We start from the raw sequence: 17,137 nt of genomic DNA, 5'->3' as shown, positions 1-17,137 counted from the left end.
TTAATATTAAAAAAAAAAAACTCAAAAAGCCTCCTCCTTCCCAGACCCTAACCAAACTACCAGCCCCTCCAAGTCTGGAATGTGAACAAACAGGATTAAATGAAAGTGAGGGTGCTAGATAAACCCTAAACACCACGCACATGGAAGAGATTATCATTTTTCCTTGCCTGATATCTCCTTGGACATTCTCCAAAGCCCGGCTCAAATGTCATTTCTGAAGACCCGGTCAGACCAACCCAGGTTTGTCCTGGCTCCACCACATATTTGCTGTGTGACCTTGAACAAGTGGTTTAACTTCATTAGGCCTCAGGTTTCTTCCCCTGCCAGTGGCAGATCAATAATAACCATTTTATAGGATGATTAAGGGTTGACCCAAGGTCACTCTTGCAAAAGCCCCAGCATAGTGCGTGGCAGAGAACAGGGCTCTATAAATACTGAATGAATTGCAAGGGAACCAGAACACTCACTCATCTCTTGAGGTCTGCCCAGTGCTTTCCATTCTTCAGTCCCTGGCTTCCCCCCCCACCCCCAGCCCCACTTTTGCCCAAAAGGGGCTAGAGAAGCCTGAGTCAACCTGTTCTTACCTTGCTAAGGTCCCCTAGGGTCATGACCTTGGCCACTGGCCTCTTGCTGAGTTGCTCCTTCACCCAGAGCTCAAGCCGTTTGTTCCACTTCATGGTGAACACATAGAAGGCATAGGCCAGCAGCAGCAGCAGGCTCTCCCACCAGGCAATGAGGCTATCCAGGAAGAAGAGGATGAGCATCATTAGGTCAAAGATGTAGAAGGTGACGTCACGGAACAAGGGCCACCAGGTGAGGTTGAGGATCTCCCGGGAGAAGAGGGCACAAGTGCCAATGACGAAGAGGATGTTGAACACTGCGGAGCCCACTATGGTGCCGATGCCCACATTGCTATGGGAGATGAAGACGCCAATGAGGGAGGTGAAGAGCTCGGGGGCAGAGCCTCCAGCAGCCATGAACGTAGCACCTGCCACATCCTCGGAGATCTGCAGCTTGTCTGTGATGACACCCAGGGCTGGGACAAAGTACTCGTCACAAACGATGGCCAAGGCTACAAACACATACATCATGCCAAAGATGTGCAGGACCACCCAGCCCTGCCTCCGCTCCTCCACACTGAACAGATCTCGGGGGTACTCTGCCTTGGGGTGGAGGTCTGGCTGCCCAGAAGGCAGCACTGAGGCACTGGGAGCCTCTGACATCACAGCTGTTGTTAGACTGGGGGAGGCGGCAGTGGGCGCGACTGGGGCTGGCTCCACAACCACACAGTGACGGATCTGAGTGGTCGGATTCGCCCTGACCCTGGGTGTTGCTGGGGTGCTGGGTGCTATGGAAGGGTTCTTCACCAGCCCCCAGAAGGTGGCCGAGGATATTCCGATGGTCGGTGCACTGGTTCTGGATGAGGGATTCCTAACCTTCTGAGCAGCAGCAGAGGCTCTGGTTTCTGCTGGGCTGCTGCCTGTCGTGGTGCTCATTGTCACCTGCCCCTCAGAGATGGCTGCGGTGTGCTCCAGGACCCTTCCTCGGGGTGTTGTCAGGTTGTTTTTTCCCACTAACCCCCAGTGCTTGGTTGAGATATTATGGTCCACTCTCCTGGGGGTAGTTAGGGTCTTCTTTTCCACCACATTCTTCGGAGAAGTCGAGATGTCTAAGTCATTTATCAGGAAGGTTGGGGTGTTAGCAGTTGCTCCCTTGAGAGGAGTTGGGGCGGTTTCCTCCACTACTCTCTTGGAGGGGTTGGTCTCTAATATTCTGTTGGTTGTCATAATCTCACTGTCTTTCACTGTTGCTCTGGGGGTGATCCCATGGCTCCTTGTCATTGTCATGAGTGTGAATGGGGCATAACTGTTTACCATTCTACCAAGTGGGGATGGGGTGTATTTCTTCACCCTTCCCCTGGCTTGAGTTGGGCGGTAGCTCTTCACTTCTCGCCTGGGTGTTGTTGGGGTATAATTATTTCCCGTTGGTCTGCCTGACGTTGGAGTATAATGATTCAATACTCCACTGGGTGTGGCTGGGGTGTTTTCCTTCACTTTTTCTGTGCCTGCTGCTGTTGGGCTGTAGCTATTCTTGGGTATTGCTGGAATGATGTTGGCTGTTCTTCTAGGTGTACTGGGGGTGTTCTCCATTGTTATGCCAGGCGTTGTTCCATCTCTGCCCACTGTGGCTTGGGATGCCCATGTCTCAACCTCCATTGCAGAGCTCGATTTTGGAGGGTCACTGCTCACCATCATCATCGCATTGTTGGAAAGGTCCCGGCTGGCTAGTTTTATAGGGTGTTGGGAAGAGACTGCTGCCCACAGTGAGGGGAGGCCCTGGGGGCTCCTCAGGTACTGATAGGTGGAACTGATGATCAACATTCCCAATAGGAAGAGGAGGCGACTCCAATGAAGCCGTTTTGGCCACAGTAACCGCCTCTCCTGCACCCCCATCCTGATCAATTTCCCCATGATGGCCAGTTATGCCTGGTTACAGAAGGCCTCTCATTCTGTCCACTGAAAGATGGGGGCTGCTCTGGGATTCAGATTAGAAATCAGAGACGATTCCTCCATGAAGCCCAGCCAGGGGGTAACCACAAACCTAGAGAAAAAAAAAAGAAGAAGAAGAAGAGGTTATTTGCTCCTAAAAGGAAAGCTGGGATCCACCAAACCCTCATCTGGAAGAATGACTATTCACACAGCAGCCTTTGTAGTGAAAGGCAGTTATTTCTGCTCGAACAAAACCACCTCTGCCCCCTGCTCCAGGGGGCAATGTCTGCTCATGGGAAAAAGAGCGTCTTGGGGTCCTCTTTGCTGTGTAGGCATGCCAGCAGCCCAGGCTCCTGAGCTGGGTCTACCCAGCCCTCCTTGGGATCCTTGCAAGCGGTCTGCCCACAAGCCTCAGGTCCAGCCAGAATTGCTGGGAGCTCAATCATCTGTAGCTGGTGCCGCAGGCCACAAATCTTACCTTATCGAAGGCAAAAGGGAAGTAAGGTAACATGATTTGAAGCTTTAGACAGAAAGGGGTAATAGTGGAAAGCAGTGCCAGGGACATCAAGGCTCTATGTGTTTTTACTGGACTAACTTAAAAGGATTCCATCATCACATCATCATTCAGAGAGGACAAAGCTTAAAAGTTAATATCATGAAGTTTCCGAGATAGCGTGGTGTCAAGGAAGGAACATGGGGAATAGAGTCAAAGGCTGAGTTCCCATATCTGCTGCTTACTAGCTGTGAAACCCTGGACAGGCTGAACCTCAGTGCCCCATCTGTAAAATGGGCGTGATAACATATGCATTGACTATGCAAAGATTATCTCTGAAAGGACATCTGGAAAAGGGAAACTAAGGGTCAGGGATCAGAGTGAGACGCTTTTCAGTATATCCTATTGTTCAGTCTGTTTAACCTTTTTACCATGTGCATCTTATAATATTTTAAATTTAATTTCATAGAAATAATAATAGTAATAACAATACCTACCTACATAAATAGTAATAACAATACCTATGTCACAGGAATGTTGGGAGAGTAAAAACACATCCAGTCTGTGAAAAGCATTATACAGAATCAATGCCCCACAGGGGTTAATTTTACATAAGGACTCAGGAGGGAAAAACAATTTAAGGCCCTCCAAGAACCCTCAATTTATAAAGAAGGGCGTAAAAGCTCAGCCCAAGTAAATATTAAATCTCTAATCAATGTCCACAGATTATTACAAAACTATAATTTAGAAATGATCAGTTTTGCATATAACGTAATATATTAGAAATTAGCTGAATAACCCATTGAATCTTAGGTCATTAAAGGTGGAAAGAATTAAGTGACACTGTTTAATGCAACTCCCCATTTGAGACATGAAGAAACTGAGGTCCAGAAAGATGTGACTTGCTTAACATCACACAGCTAGTGAGCAGCAGTGCAGCTGAGCTTTCTCATGTCCCAGTCTTTCCAGCATACCACACTAATTAGCAATGCAAATACAATTGTCTGAAAAAGCAAAAGAAGTATAGAATAAGTGAATTTCCTTCTTTGTCCTTGCTTCTTATCAGTCTTTCCACCTTCTCCCTGTCCACCCTATCCCTCGTCATATACTCAAAACTCTGAATCTCCCAAAGAAACTGGAGAGTATCTCTTTCTGGTGTTGCTGGTGTTACGCAACAGAGCTGCGCTGGCACCCCAGCTGATCCCTCCTACCTAATCACATCATTTACCTTCAAACCTGGACATCTGTGTGTCTTCGCAGCTCTGGAAACTTGTCAGAATCCAGGGTCTCAAAGAGTGGGTCTGAAGCTGTACAGCAGGGAACATCCCATTCTCTGTCCCCAGCTCCCCTACGGAATCCTAATTCAAGGCAGGGTCAGGTGTGAAGGGCGTCTCAGGGGAAGGATATCCAATCCCTGCTAATACCTGCCTCTAAGAAGCTTATCAGGGTATTGTACAAGTTCTGGGTCCCACTGCCTCTGCCAGAACCTGAGAGAGTAGACCTTCCACCAGAGACATAGGTGGATTCTCTGTGGGCCCCTGCATTCAAGGGGAAACTGGGAGAACTTCTCAAACTTATTTCTAAGCTCTGAGAATGAGAGGTGATCCACAGTTTCCATGCTTAGGAAGAGGAAAGATTTGTAAAGATTCAGAAGGCACTGTGGGAACCAAGAGAAAGTGCCTGAGGCTTAAAAGATCAGAAGACCTCTGTTAGCACCAGGCTCTGTTTGCTACTGTGTGATTCTAAATATAATTTAAATGTAAATGGAGAGATAATAACACCTGTCCTACCTATTTGTACAGTGGATGTGAGAATTAAAGTTAAAAATAAGGGAATACCTACTCAATTTTGCTCTGAACCTAAAACTGCTCTAAGAAATAAAATCCATTTTTTAAAACGAGGGAATGTGGGGAAAATACAAACTTTAAAGCATTTCACACATAAAAAATAATTTATTAGGCCTAAGGGAAATTCTTGGGGGAGAGAGCACAGATCTCCGCAGCGCAGGCTGGGACATACTGTCAACGGAAAAAAAATGCACAACCTAAAAGTAATAAAACCAAATGTTTTATTTGGGACATTACTGAGGACTGAAGCCCAGAATACAACCTCTCAGCTCGGAGGGACTGTTCCAAAAAGGTTAAGGGAGGAGCCAGGATATATAGTTTTTTCAAAAAAAAAAGCCCCAGGTAGGACTTCCTAGGTGGCGCAGTGGGTAAGAATCCACCTGCCAATGCAGGGGACACGGGTTCGATCCCTGCACCAGGAAGATACCACATGCCGCAGAGCAACTAAGCCCGTGCGCCACAACTATTGAGCCTGCGCTCTAGAGCCTGTGAGCCACAACTACTGAGCCCATGCGCCACAACAACTGAAGCCCACATGCCTAGAGCCCGTGCTCTGCAACAAGAGAGGCCACTGCAATGAGAAGCCGACGCACCACAATGAAGAGTAGCCCCTGCTCGCTGCAACCAGAGAAAGCCTGTGTGCAGCAACGAAGACCCAACACAGCCAATAAAATAAATAAATAAATTTATAAAAAAAAAAAAACCCAGGTAGTCAAACATCAAAAGGTTACTTAAAGAAAAATCAGACATCTCAAGTTAATGAGTTTACTGCTTTTCTATGTATGGGACGATGCAAGAGTCTGGGTTAATGAAATTATTCCTTTGATACGCACCTTACCTAGGGGGGTGGGGGCAGCTGCAGTGGCTGATGGCTTGATGGCCACAACATCCTTTGTTTACTGATATGACAGGTGGCATTCTTTGTTCACAGCACCTCCTCTTGGTCATAAATTCAACCAACATTTGGGAGGCATTTTATGACCAATTTTGTCCCATGGCACTAGGAAGTGGTTCCTAGATCAGGCAAAGATTCTGTTGATAGGCCACTTAATGTGCTAATTTTTGGATCAGGCCCTATTGATAACCTAAAATTCTCTGGAATACCCTGGTGGTCCAGTGGTTAGGACTCAGTGCTTTCACTGCCGGGGCCCAGTTCGATCCCTGGTCAGGGAACTAAGATCTCACAAGCCACATGGCACAGCCAAAATAAATAAATAAAAATAAAAAAATTTTCTGGATCTCCTGTCTTACTAGTCTATTATGATCCAGGAAATATTTTCCCTTGCTGCGTCTTCCCATACCTAGAGTTGCACTCTTACGATTATTCTACATGGACATATAGATGATCAACTGCCTCAAGACATTTAGTCACCACTAATTTCGTTGGAGGCCTAGTAACCCATTGGTTAATGCAAGAGACAACAATCTCAAAAAATACACAGGATATAAATAATACAGCTGGGATGTTAATAAAGTCACAGTACAGCAGAGAGAAGCACAAAGCATAAATAATTTGAAAACAGCAGGAGAGAACAAATTAAAACAATGATTAGTATAACTAGTTGTAATCTGGTCGCAGTGAGCCATCCAGTCCACAGGGGAGCCAGCTGGAGAAGCCAAATTCTGGGGGGATCAGGTAGAAAGAAAAAGATAATGTTTCATCTTTGTTTACAAAGGTATACTTTACCAACTAGTTGTAGGTCATAGCATAAGAGGAAAGATTATCTGGAAAACAAAGATTAAAAGCCAGTATATTTCAGGAAAAAAGTTATAAAATTATAACTCATATTTATCAGTTCATTCAGTCCTACGTAATTAATTTCTGTTGATCTGGATGAAGTCCCCAGGTTTTCCACTGGAGTTTTATAATTTCTTACCCAGTTCAGTGGTATAATCCAAAAGTCATCAGAAATTTCTATTTGTCAAAAAGTCCTTTTTAGCACTGTTGGTGGGAATGTAAGTTGATACAGCCACTATGGAAAACAGTTTGGAGGTTCCTTAAAAAACTAAAAATAGAGCTACCATATGATCCAGTAATCCCACTCCTGGGCATATACCCAGAGAAAACCATAATCCAAAAAGAAACATGTACCGTAATGTTCATTGCAGCACTATTTACAATAGCCAGGACACGGAAGCAACCTAAATGCCCATCAACAGATGAATGGATAAAGAAGATGTGGCATATATATACAATGGAATATTACTCAGCCATAAAAAGGAATGAAATGGAGCTATATGTAATGAGGTGGATAGACCTAGAGTCTGTCATACAGAGTGAAGTAAGCCAGAAAAAGAATAACAAATATTGTATGCTAACTCATATATACGGAATCTAAAAAAAAAAAAAATGGTACTGATGAACCCAGTGACAGGGCAAGAATAAGGATGCAGATGCAGAGAATGGACTGGAGGACATGGGGTTGGGGGGGCGGGGGGTGAAGGGTAAGCTGGGACGAATTGAGAGAGTAGCATAGACATATACATACTACCAACTGTAAAATAGCTAGTGGGAAGTTGCTGTGTAACAAAGGGAGATCAACTCGATGATGGGTGATGCCTTGGAGGGCCAGGATGGGGAGGGTGGGGGTGCAGTCACAGGAGGGAGGGGATATGGGGATATGTGTCTAAATACAGATGATTCACTTTGGTGTACCTCATAAGCTGGTACAAGAGTGTAAAGCAATTATATTTCAATGAAGAGCTTTAAAAAAAGTCCTTTTTATTAGTCTTTTTTTTAAGATTGACTGATTGATTGATTATTTTTGGTTGTGTTCAGTTTTCCTTCCTGTGCACGGGATTTCTCTAGTTGTGGCAAGTGGGGGCTACTCCTTGTTCCAGTGCGCAGGTTTTTCATTGCAGTGGCTTCTCTTGTTGCAGAGCATGGGCTCTAGGTGTGTGGGTTTCATGGGCTCATTAGTTGTGGCTCACGGGCTTAGTTGCTCTGTGCCAGTGTGGGATCTTCCCGGACCAGGGCTTGAACCCATGTCCCCTGAATCAGCAGGCAGATTCTTAACCACTGCACCACCAGGGAAGCCTCTATGAGTCTTCTTGAAGATCTTCATTTTACAGTAGTATCAGAGTAAAACAAAGATTGTCTACAAATGACAAAAGACTTAAAATGGCATGATTAAAGATCTGATCATAATGCAATTAACAAGAAACTTGGATATTTCTGTGACATACAACTTTTTAAGATAATAACTAGATTATGACTTATAATACCAGGATATGTCAGACTTTTAAGAATTTCATATAAATTGAAACATGTACATTAATGACATTAACCCATATAATATAACCTAAGAACATTTATCTCCAATCACTTAAAAATACTTCTCAAATAATTTAACATACCAAATAAGCCCAATTAGTTTAACAGTCCTCTCTTTGGGATATTTCAGGGGCCCTCTGAAGCATCCTAAAGTTAGTGGGAGGTCAAAGGAACTTTATTTAGAATTTGACTAGGGGAAGTTTGTCAAAGATATCAAAAGGTTTTAAAACACTTGATCAAATAGGATCACAGGTCACTGTGAAACAATACTTACTTATTCAACCAAAGTGACAAAAGATTCTTAAGACAAATACGGATCATTAAGAAGGCAAAAAACTTCACAATCTGTTATCAAAAGCAGTCAACATTCCAGGAAAACTTTGTTCTCTTAACAGAGAGACAGAAAACCAAACTCTAGTTCTGTACTAGCCCACCCTCAATAATAAAATTCATTTACCTTATTAAATTTAATCCAATCCCAGCCTAGCAAGTACAAAACTTTTTTCTCAGGGTTCCCTTTCCACAAACTTTCCATAACTTCCTTCTTTTTTTTTTTAATACAATTTTAAATTTATTTATTTATTTATTTATTGACTGTGTTGGGTCTTCACTGCTGGCTTTCTTTAGTTGCAGAGAGTGAGGGCTACTCTTCATTGTGGCGCGTAGGCTTCTTATTGCGGTGGCTTCTCTTATTGCACAGCACAGGCTCTAGGCACATGGGCTTCAGTAGTTGCAGCTCGTTGGTTCTAGAGTGCAGGCTTAGTAGTTGTGACCTATGGGCTTAGCTGCTCCGCAGCATGTGGGACCAGGGCTCGAACCCATGTCCCCTGCATTGGCAGGCGGATTCTTAACCACTGCACCATCAGGGAAGCCCTTCCATAACCTTCTATATTAGTTTCTCTTATTTTTCTTTTCCATTTATAAATAATCAGCTTTAGGACAAAATCACTCTTTCCCCTTAACAAAATGCATTTCCATTCTTCATACTTTCTTTTGCTGAAAATACACATCCTATTTTCCTTGCTGAAGGGAATACTGAAATATTTCCTTTATTATTTCTAGCAACTTTAATTACATATTACAATTTTAACGCTTAAAAACCTTGATCTTTAGGGAAAAACCAATATATTGTGAACTGTTTGTAATACCAGCACTTCCTGATTGGCAAACTTAGGAATATTCCATAACCTCTAGAAACATACATCTTCTCAAAGCATAATTTCTTTTCTCAATGTAGTGCAAGATGTGTCTAATAAACCCCAAACATCTTCCGTTTTCCTCTCATAAGAAGACAAAAGTAAGTAAACTTAGACCTGTTTAGTAATTAATGTTCCAGCATTTTATCTTATTTAAATATTCAATGAATTCCTGTTATTTAACTTAATTTAGGAAAACTCTAAAATTTTAAGTTACCAAAAATCTGGAGCAACTATTTTAGATAGCTAAACCCAAAGCATAATTATTCCTAAAGAGTTTACCTGAAAACTCTTTATCTCATTTACCTTTATTTTATAACTTGTGAAAATATCATACATACCAAGTTTATTAATTTTTTTTCTTGCTAACAACTCTGCAACAAAAATAACATGAACTTATTGACCTTTAGTAAACCTAGGTACAATAAAAGTAAAACATGTCTGTATTGATTAAATCAACAAGCTTACGATAGATTTAATACCAGATAGTAACTTAATATTGAATTATTTCCTAGATCATATGAACCTGAAATTCATTCTGGCCAGTTTCTTTTATATTTAATTTGTAAGTGCTTACTTTTAAGTCAATTAAAAAGAGCTCTTTTATAATTTTATTTTGATAATATTCTCCAGAGATAGAGACATCTCATATGTGTAATGTACACATAGACATATAAACAGACAATATTAGAGATCTCTTAGCTTCACTTCTTTTCTTCGGCTGTGCCGTGTGGCTTTGTGGGATCTTAGTTCCCAGACCAGGGATAGAACCCGGCCCCCTGCAGGGGAAGTGTGGCGTCCTAACCACTGGACCACCAGGAAATTCCCCTCATACCTTCACTTTAACACTTAATTATGAATCAGATATTACAATATAAACTTACTTTATAAATAACAATTGGAATAAGTTGAATTTGCTTGCTCAGGTGGCTCAGGCTTTGCAATTTGTGGAATAGATTTGTAAGATCTGTATTTGTGCTCAATAAACTCTTTAAGGTGGCTATAAATTAGATTTTGGGTGAGGGAGCCTCACCAGTGGTTAGAGTTTAAAAAGGCCTTTTTTTCCTTTTGGTTTCAGGTTCTACCTGATTGAGCTAATTAGGCTCAGCCTCAGGTCTTTGAGGGCTGTATTTACATTTCTGATTTGCAGAGATCTGCAAGGCAAAGACAGTTGCCTCTAATTCCCCCAAGAACTGGTCTGCCACCTAAATGATATTAAAAGATTGATTTGCCCACTTATGTTTAATTTGCTTTTTATATATATTTTATATCAATGAGAAGATTTCCAACTAAACTGAAAATTAAGAGTCCTATGTTCTAGAACTTTAGGGTTCAATTTATCATGCTTTCAAAAGTTTGTACAAGGCATTTAACAAATGTCCTCTTTCTGAGTATACAGAGCAAAAAAAAAAAAATCTCTTATTATTTTTACTAGCCCCTGAATATTAGCTCCCAGCTTTTACTTTATATAGTGCAGATTCAGGTAACCCTATTGGTTTTCTTTAGTATATTTAATTAATATTGCCTCACAAGCAGATTTATATTCCCTGTCATATAATAGCAGACAGGAGAAGCATTCCCCAGTAAGATATAATGTCTATTCCACAATATTTTTAGGCAAAAGAGATGTAACCATCTTATATAAAGCCCATTTAAAAATATCAATTTTTATGAGCTTTTATCTCAATTCTATCAACTTTTATACTTTTAATTTTAGTTTCCATTAGGACTCCATCAACAAGCCTTGGTCTTACAAGGAGTCCTAGAAGCTTTCCTTTCTTTTTATCCCCCATTTTATCTATTTTTGTATAAAAGGCTTTGGGGTCCCCAAAGAGGGACTGAGGCAAGGGGCTCAGGCCCTTTTGTCAATCTTTTAACTTAACTGGCCTGTTGCCCCAAGTACTTGTTGGTCAGGTATCTTAGTGTAATTTCTTCCAGCCTTTTAAATATATATAGTTTTTTTCTTTCTTTTTTTTTTTAAACTGGGATAAATAAAGCATACTTGTTTGGGGCCCTCTAATGTTAGGGACCAAAATGAGGTCCCTTTAGCCCATTCAACCTTAGGGAGTGCTGTATCAAAACTTCTGTTTTAATCCCATTAATGTCCATTTTATTTATCCCACTTCTTAATAACCATTTAAAGATTTCTTTATCCTTTAAAATTTCCACCTTGGGAAGTCTAGAATTTCCCTTCACTTTTTTCTTACTTCCCTGTTAATCAACCTAATTGACATTAATTATCTTAATGTTTTTACTAGCATCTGAAAGACACACTGAGGGAAGCAGAGACCACAAGTAAGGCTACCCAAACTGGTTTATTTGTTTTAACTAAGGGAGTCTTAGGTTAACCATTATATATATATTTTTTTTCCCATGTTCTAATTTGTTTTTTTATAGGTACCAATAAAACAGCTGTTTATAATGAGCGTTCTCTAAAAATTTTACCAATTCATAAGTTTTTTCCAATTTAAAAGATCCATTGTCTGGCCATTGACAGGTAGTATTTTAATAGCAACTCAAACCAATAAGACATAAGAGGCATCCCCATAAGAGAGTGCAAAGGATGTAGCCTCCACAATATCTAGAAAGTTTACTCCCAAAAACAATCTAAGAAAGTAAAGGGCCTTCATTGTACAGGTGAATGCAGTGAAGGTTAAGAAGACAAAGGCCCCTTCTGGGCTGGGACCCCTTATGACAAACTTCCCAGCTAGATCAAAAACAACAACAACAACAACAATAAAAAACCGCTCAGAATCCCAGTTTATTCGACTGGTTGTCATGTGTACCGCCCAGATGGCAGAGACCAAGCTCTCAAAATAAACACCCCCCCCCCCAAGAATATCAGGTAGAGCATTCACATATCAAAGACACAAGGAGAGAACTGCAAATTCTCCCTAGGAGGGCTTTTGCTTCTTTAAGGTCAGAATTCTAAAAAAAAAAATGTTTTATCAAGCTGGCTTTCTCTAGCTTAACTGTGTACGCAATAAAAAAAACCCATACTGCCCATTTTCAGGGAGAGATTTCCTTTAGTTCCCAATTAAGCACTTGTAGCTAAGTTTGTATATACATAAATTTGGCTGCAGTATTAGTTAGAGGTTGGCTTTCTGATGCCCCTCGTTTAGGAAAGCTATTAGGCCAGTCTTTCACCCAGTCTAGACAGCTCAGTGTCTCTCAACTGAGCAACTCCTAGTGTCTTTCAATCAGGCTCCCCTAGTATCTTTCAACTGGGAGGTACTTTTTCCCAGTGTCTTTCAACCAGGTTCCCCTCATACCTTTCAAGTAGGTAGCTGCCAATTAAAACTCAGGATCATCAACCAATAATCAGGAGATACGAGAACTAGGAGAGACTTACCCAAATTCATCCGGATTCTCCAAGGAGGCAAATGGGCACAAGAGGCCTCTGCTGGTACCAAGGCTCCGGTTCCTCATAGAGTTCAGGCGAAGGAGGGAAGTCTGTTCTGGGTCCCTTTTCAGTCGCACAAACTGTCAACTGAAAAAAAAAAAAAAAAAAAAGGACAACCTGAAAGTTGAGAATTATGTTTTATTTGGGGAATTACTAAGGATTTAAGCCCAGGATACAGCCTCTCAGTTCTGAAGGACTATTCTGAAGAGGTAAGGGAGGAGCCAGGATATACAGGAGTTTTTGCAAAATCCCAGGTAGCTGAACATCAAAAGATTACTGTTAGGTAAAGGAAAACCAGACATCTCAAGTTAATGAGTTTGGTGTTTTTCTATGTATGGGAAGATGCAAGCATCTGGGCTTAATGAAATTATTCCTTTGATATTGATATGCACCTTAACTATCTAGAGCCAGCAGCCGGTTTATCTCCAGCCTGAGTCCCCCACCCCACCCACCGTACACCACTCTGTGGCGGCGGGGGGGGGGGGGGGGGGCAGCTATAGTGGCTGATGGCTTGATGGCCACAACATCCTTTGCTGACTGATATGGCAGGCAACATTCTTTGTCCACAACCCCAAGATACCTGAGGAGTTGTGAGTCCAGCTCATGGCAGGAGCTGACTGAAGTGGGAGGGGGAGCAAGGCAATGGGGGCGGGGAGGGGGGGGTTGTCTCATGATCCTACCACTCACCTGGAAACCATTTCAATCACTCAGCTAACTCTGCCTGATGCTTACTGATTGCTCCTCTTTCCCCTGTTTCCTCCAAGGTACAGGGATAGCATGCTGCTTTGATTACTTCCATCTGAAATACCAGATAATCCCTCACAGCCTCATCCCTGCCCTATTTCGCCCTGAGTGAAGGTACCCAGCTCCCTCTACTGAGGCACACAGAGATGCTCACTCCCTGTGGAAGAGCTATTTTCATCTCTGGGTGTCCAGGGGTCACTCTGGATGTTGGAAGCCTGGGAAGAGGGGATGACCTCTGCTAGTTACCCATCGCTGCCTCTTAGAGTGCTGTAGGCAAAACGAGATCTAGTTACTTCTCGTCTCACACCAACTAATACAGTCACATTTTGGTTCAGAAAGATGGAAAAAGGAACCCAATTCATAAGGCGGAATTATGAGTGATTTTTTTTTTCTAGAATAATTCCTCTATTTTTACAATGTTATCTGTGCAATATAGAAAATTCAGGAGAGGACTTCCCAGGAGGACCAGTGGTTAAGACTCCATGCTTCCACTGCCTGGGGCATGGGTTTGATCCCTGGTTGGGGAGCTAACATCCGTAGGCTGCTGTGCAGTGTGGCCAAAGGAAAGAAAATTCAGGAGAGAAACAAATACTCAGAACAGGATTCCTTTCTCTCATACACTCATAACTGTTACCAAGGAGCTCTTTCTAGTGCTAACCTAACTCCCAGCTGTTGGGGGAGAACCTGGTTCCTTCTGTCTTGCTCGCATGGGGTTGTAGCACACTTTGAAATTCAACAGGCTGTAGAAAAGTTTGCTGCTTAACCAAGAGTGGAAGCACTGTCTGTACCAGTGGTGTGAATTTAGGCAAGAATTTAACTTCTCAATGACTGTAAAATGAGGATGATAATGACACTACCTGCTTGGTAGGCTTGTTGTAAGAATTAAGTAATATGTTAAAATGTAAAACATATTAACACTGCCTGGTACTGTTGTTATTTCTGCTTTTGGATATTATTAGTGTAATAATCTGATTAATGTTTGCATTAATCTCTTACTAGCAGGTGAGCTCTATGAGGACAGGGACCTTGCTTGTCGTAATCAAGGCTGAATACCCAGAGTCCAGAAGAATGTCTGGCACTCAATAAATATATTTGTTGATGGGCTGAAGATGTACATCCCAGAGAGGAGATGCTCAGAGACGGGGCACCTAAGCTACACACATGTGGGATGGGGAGATGCCCACTCATAAAGGCTCATGGCCTTTCAGAGATCAAACTGCTGGAGAAAGACCAGCACCACCAAGGAGGGAAAGCTGATCTGCTTTTGCTAAAAAGTTGCCTTATTTTACACTACCCCTGGAACAGAGCAGCAGGACAAGTGAGGTAAATCTAGCTGTGACCCTCACAATAATATCGCAGGCTCAGGAAGGCTGGGCAGGGTGGCAGGTAGGCCTTTCCTCTCCCTCCCTCTGCAGCTCAAGGCCTTTCCCACGGTTCTACTAGAACAGGAGGGAGAAGGAATTAGGCTTTGCACCTGACATAGAGGGTTTGTTGCTAAGGCTGGCTTATTTCTGGGCCTGCCTCAGGAGTTGATATCAACCCTACAGTTGCACGGTGGAATTAGACAAGAATTGGCAGGGGCTGCAAAATCAAATGCCTTCAGGGCCTGGGTGGCTAAAATTAAGCTAAATCAGCTCTATTCAAAGTCAGTGGAGAGTAATAAGGGCTGTGTCTGGACGGAGAATGAATGACCCATCAATAAGCACTCCGATGTAAAACAATTTAAAAATATTAAAGGCAAACAAAATGGGTCTGGGGCTAAACTGGACCTACTACTACTTTGCAACCTCTAAGAAGGTAACAAGCCTGACGAGGAGCAAGTCTCCGAAGGTCTCTCACCCTCAAGTCCTTCATTTACAAAACCAAGAAAGACGAACTTCCTCACGGGGTTGCTGTAACAGGTACAGTTAAAATTATGGGGAAGCACTTGCATCTGTCAGATACTGAACTGTGTCACAGTCCAAGACCTTTTATTTATACTGTTTTAATTGTTTATATTCTATCACTTATAGGATTTCTTTTAAACGATTATGCAGTTGTCACTGGTGGAAATGAGCAAACTAAGCCCCCAGACATCCCATGACACTTCATCTCTCCAAGCCAGTGGCTGTAGCCATACCTGAAGCAGGGAGCTGTAGGGGGTGACACTCCAGGTTGGTAGCAGTTTAGAGACAGGGTTTTGGCACCTGTCACAGTCAGGTACCCATTCCGAGGGGCCTGGGGTCTAGAGAAGAGGTCAGACAGGCACTATCAGAGGGCTTCCGTGTGGCCACGGAGGAATCCACACTGTACCAGTACAAGTAACAACTCCTCTTAAGTAAGTGTGAAACAGCCCACTGAGTAAAACTCACCCTGTCAAATCTGATTTTACAAAGGAAAGTCAACTGAAGCAATAGCAAGGTTTTGTTTGTTTGGATTTTTTGTTTTTTGGCTTATCAATTGAAAAAGACTAAGAAATTTAATATCCAATGCTGGTGAAGACACTGGTGATAGAGGGTAAATCTGATACAAGAGCACAAGTGACCCTGTTACACTGCAAGTCAGATCATGTCTCTCTATAGTCCAAACTTTGCAGTGGCTTCCCACCTCAGTCAGAGGAAAAGTTCCAATCATGGTCTGCCAGCATTGCTTACAGACCAAAAACTGAAATCTATCTAAACATTGATGGAAAGCTAGTTACATAAATATCACATCTTTCCAACAGTCAATTATATAGCAATTAAAAGGAATGAATACACACACACACACACACACACGTAGAAACAATTTTGCAAAGACTATGTAAGAATAGCTGTACTTTTGTCACCAGTAGATACAGAATGAATAAAACCAACCAAACAAAAAAACCCTGGTGCTTCATCTCTCAAACACAGTGGCTGGAACCATACTTGAGGCAGGGAGATATATATGGTTACTTCTAGGAAAGGAAACACATTTTTCACTTCATGTATTTTGAAACTGTTTGACTTTTTCCCACATAAATAAATTACTTTTATAACTTTTTTAAAACTAGTTTTGTTTTGCTTCATCTGCTTTTTCATTGAAAGATACTACTAAAGTTTTAAGAAGGTGAGGAGTGAGCCTGGCAAGACAGATGCAGGCCCAGATCACGAGAGGCCTTTAAAAATTTACAGTTTATAACATTTTTCAAAGGCAAGGGTGCCCTAAATTAAAAAGTCCAGTTCTACTTTCTTAGACAAATGTAGCACCCACCAAATTTTCTCTACTTTCTCCCTTTGACCTTTCTTCTAATAACCTCTCTTCCTTCCCTCCTATCTTCTTTCCACAAATGCATATTGAGTATCACATGCCAGACCCTGGGGATCCAATGGTGGATAAGATTCACTCCTATTTACAGAACAGAGATGAAATTCATTGAAATTGGAATTGTATAAAATCGTTTCTTTGTTCAATGAGTCTTTCCATTATTTTAGACTGGGGAAGCTTTGTGGTTTTCTCAAATGGTGTGGAAAGACTGAAGGAGGATAAAGAGGGAGGTCAGAGTTTCTTCATCAAATACATTACAAAGGAAGAAAGATATGGAGGAATAAACCTACAGATTAAGAGACTTCAGAGATATATCAAGAGATTGCATTGTCTGGATCAAACTTGGATCCTGACTAAAACAACCCAAGTGTAAAAAAGTAAAACATGATATTTACAAGACAACTGGATATTTGAAAGCCGACTG

General features: G+C 42.0%; 2 protein-coding genes across 5 annotated transcripts in view; one reads left to right on the top strand and one right to left on the bottom strand.

The window, feature by feature from the left end:
- The window catches only part of INTS14 (integrator complex subunit 14), a 90,524-nt gene that overhangs the window by 30,429 nt on the left and 42,958 nt on the right, over positions 1 to 17,137 (top strand). The gene's annotated exons all lie outside the window — the stretch shown is intronic.
- The window catches only part of SLC24A1 (solute carrier family 24 member 1), a 45,075-nt gene that overhangs the window by 24,254 nt on the left and 3,684 nt on the right, over positions 1 to 17,137 (bottom strand). For all 4 annotated transcript variants that reach the window (XM_057722904.1, XM_057722906.1, XM_057722907.1 and 1 more), the window contains exons 4-5: positions 12,652 to 12,789; positions 585 to 2,601 (exon numbers count right to left, since the gene is read on the bottom strand). In XM_057722904.1, the coding sequence (XP_057578887.1) occupies positions 585 to 2,471 (1,887 nt within the window). In that variant the 5' untranslated portion in view covers positions 2,472 to 2,601; positions 12,652 to 12,789. The remainder of the gene's footprint in view (positions 1 to 584; positions 2,602 to 12,651; positions 12,790 to 17,137) is intronic.

This window comes from Hippopotamus amphibius, chromosome 2 (assembly GCF_030028045.1).
Source record: "Hippopotamus amphibius kiboko isolate mHipAmp2 chromosome 2, mHipAmp2.hap2, whole genome shotgun sequence".
NCBI lineage: Eukaryota > Metazoa > Chordata > Mammalia > Artiodactyla > Hippopotamidae > Hippopotamus > Hippopotamus amphibius.
Note: the sequence above shows the minus strand (reverse complement) of the source record. Positions and strands in the feature narration are given on the sequence as shown.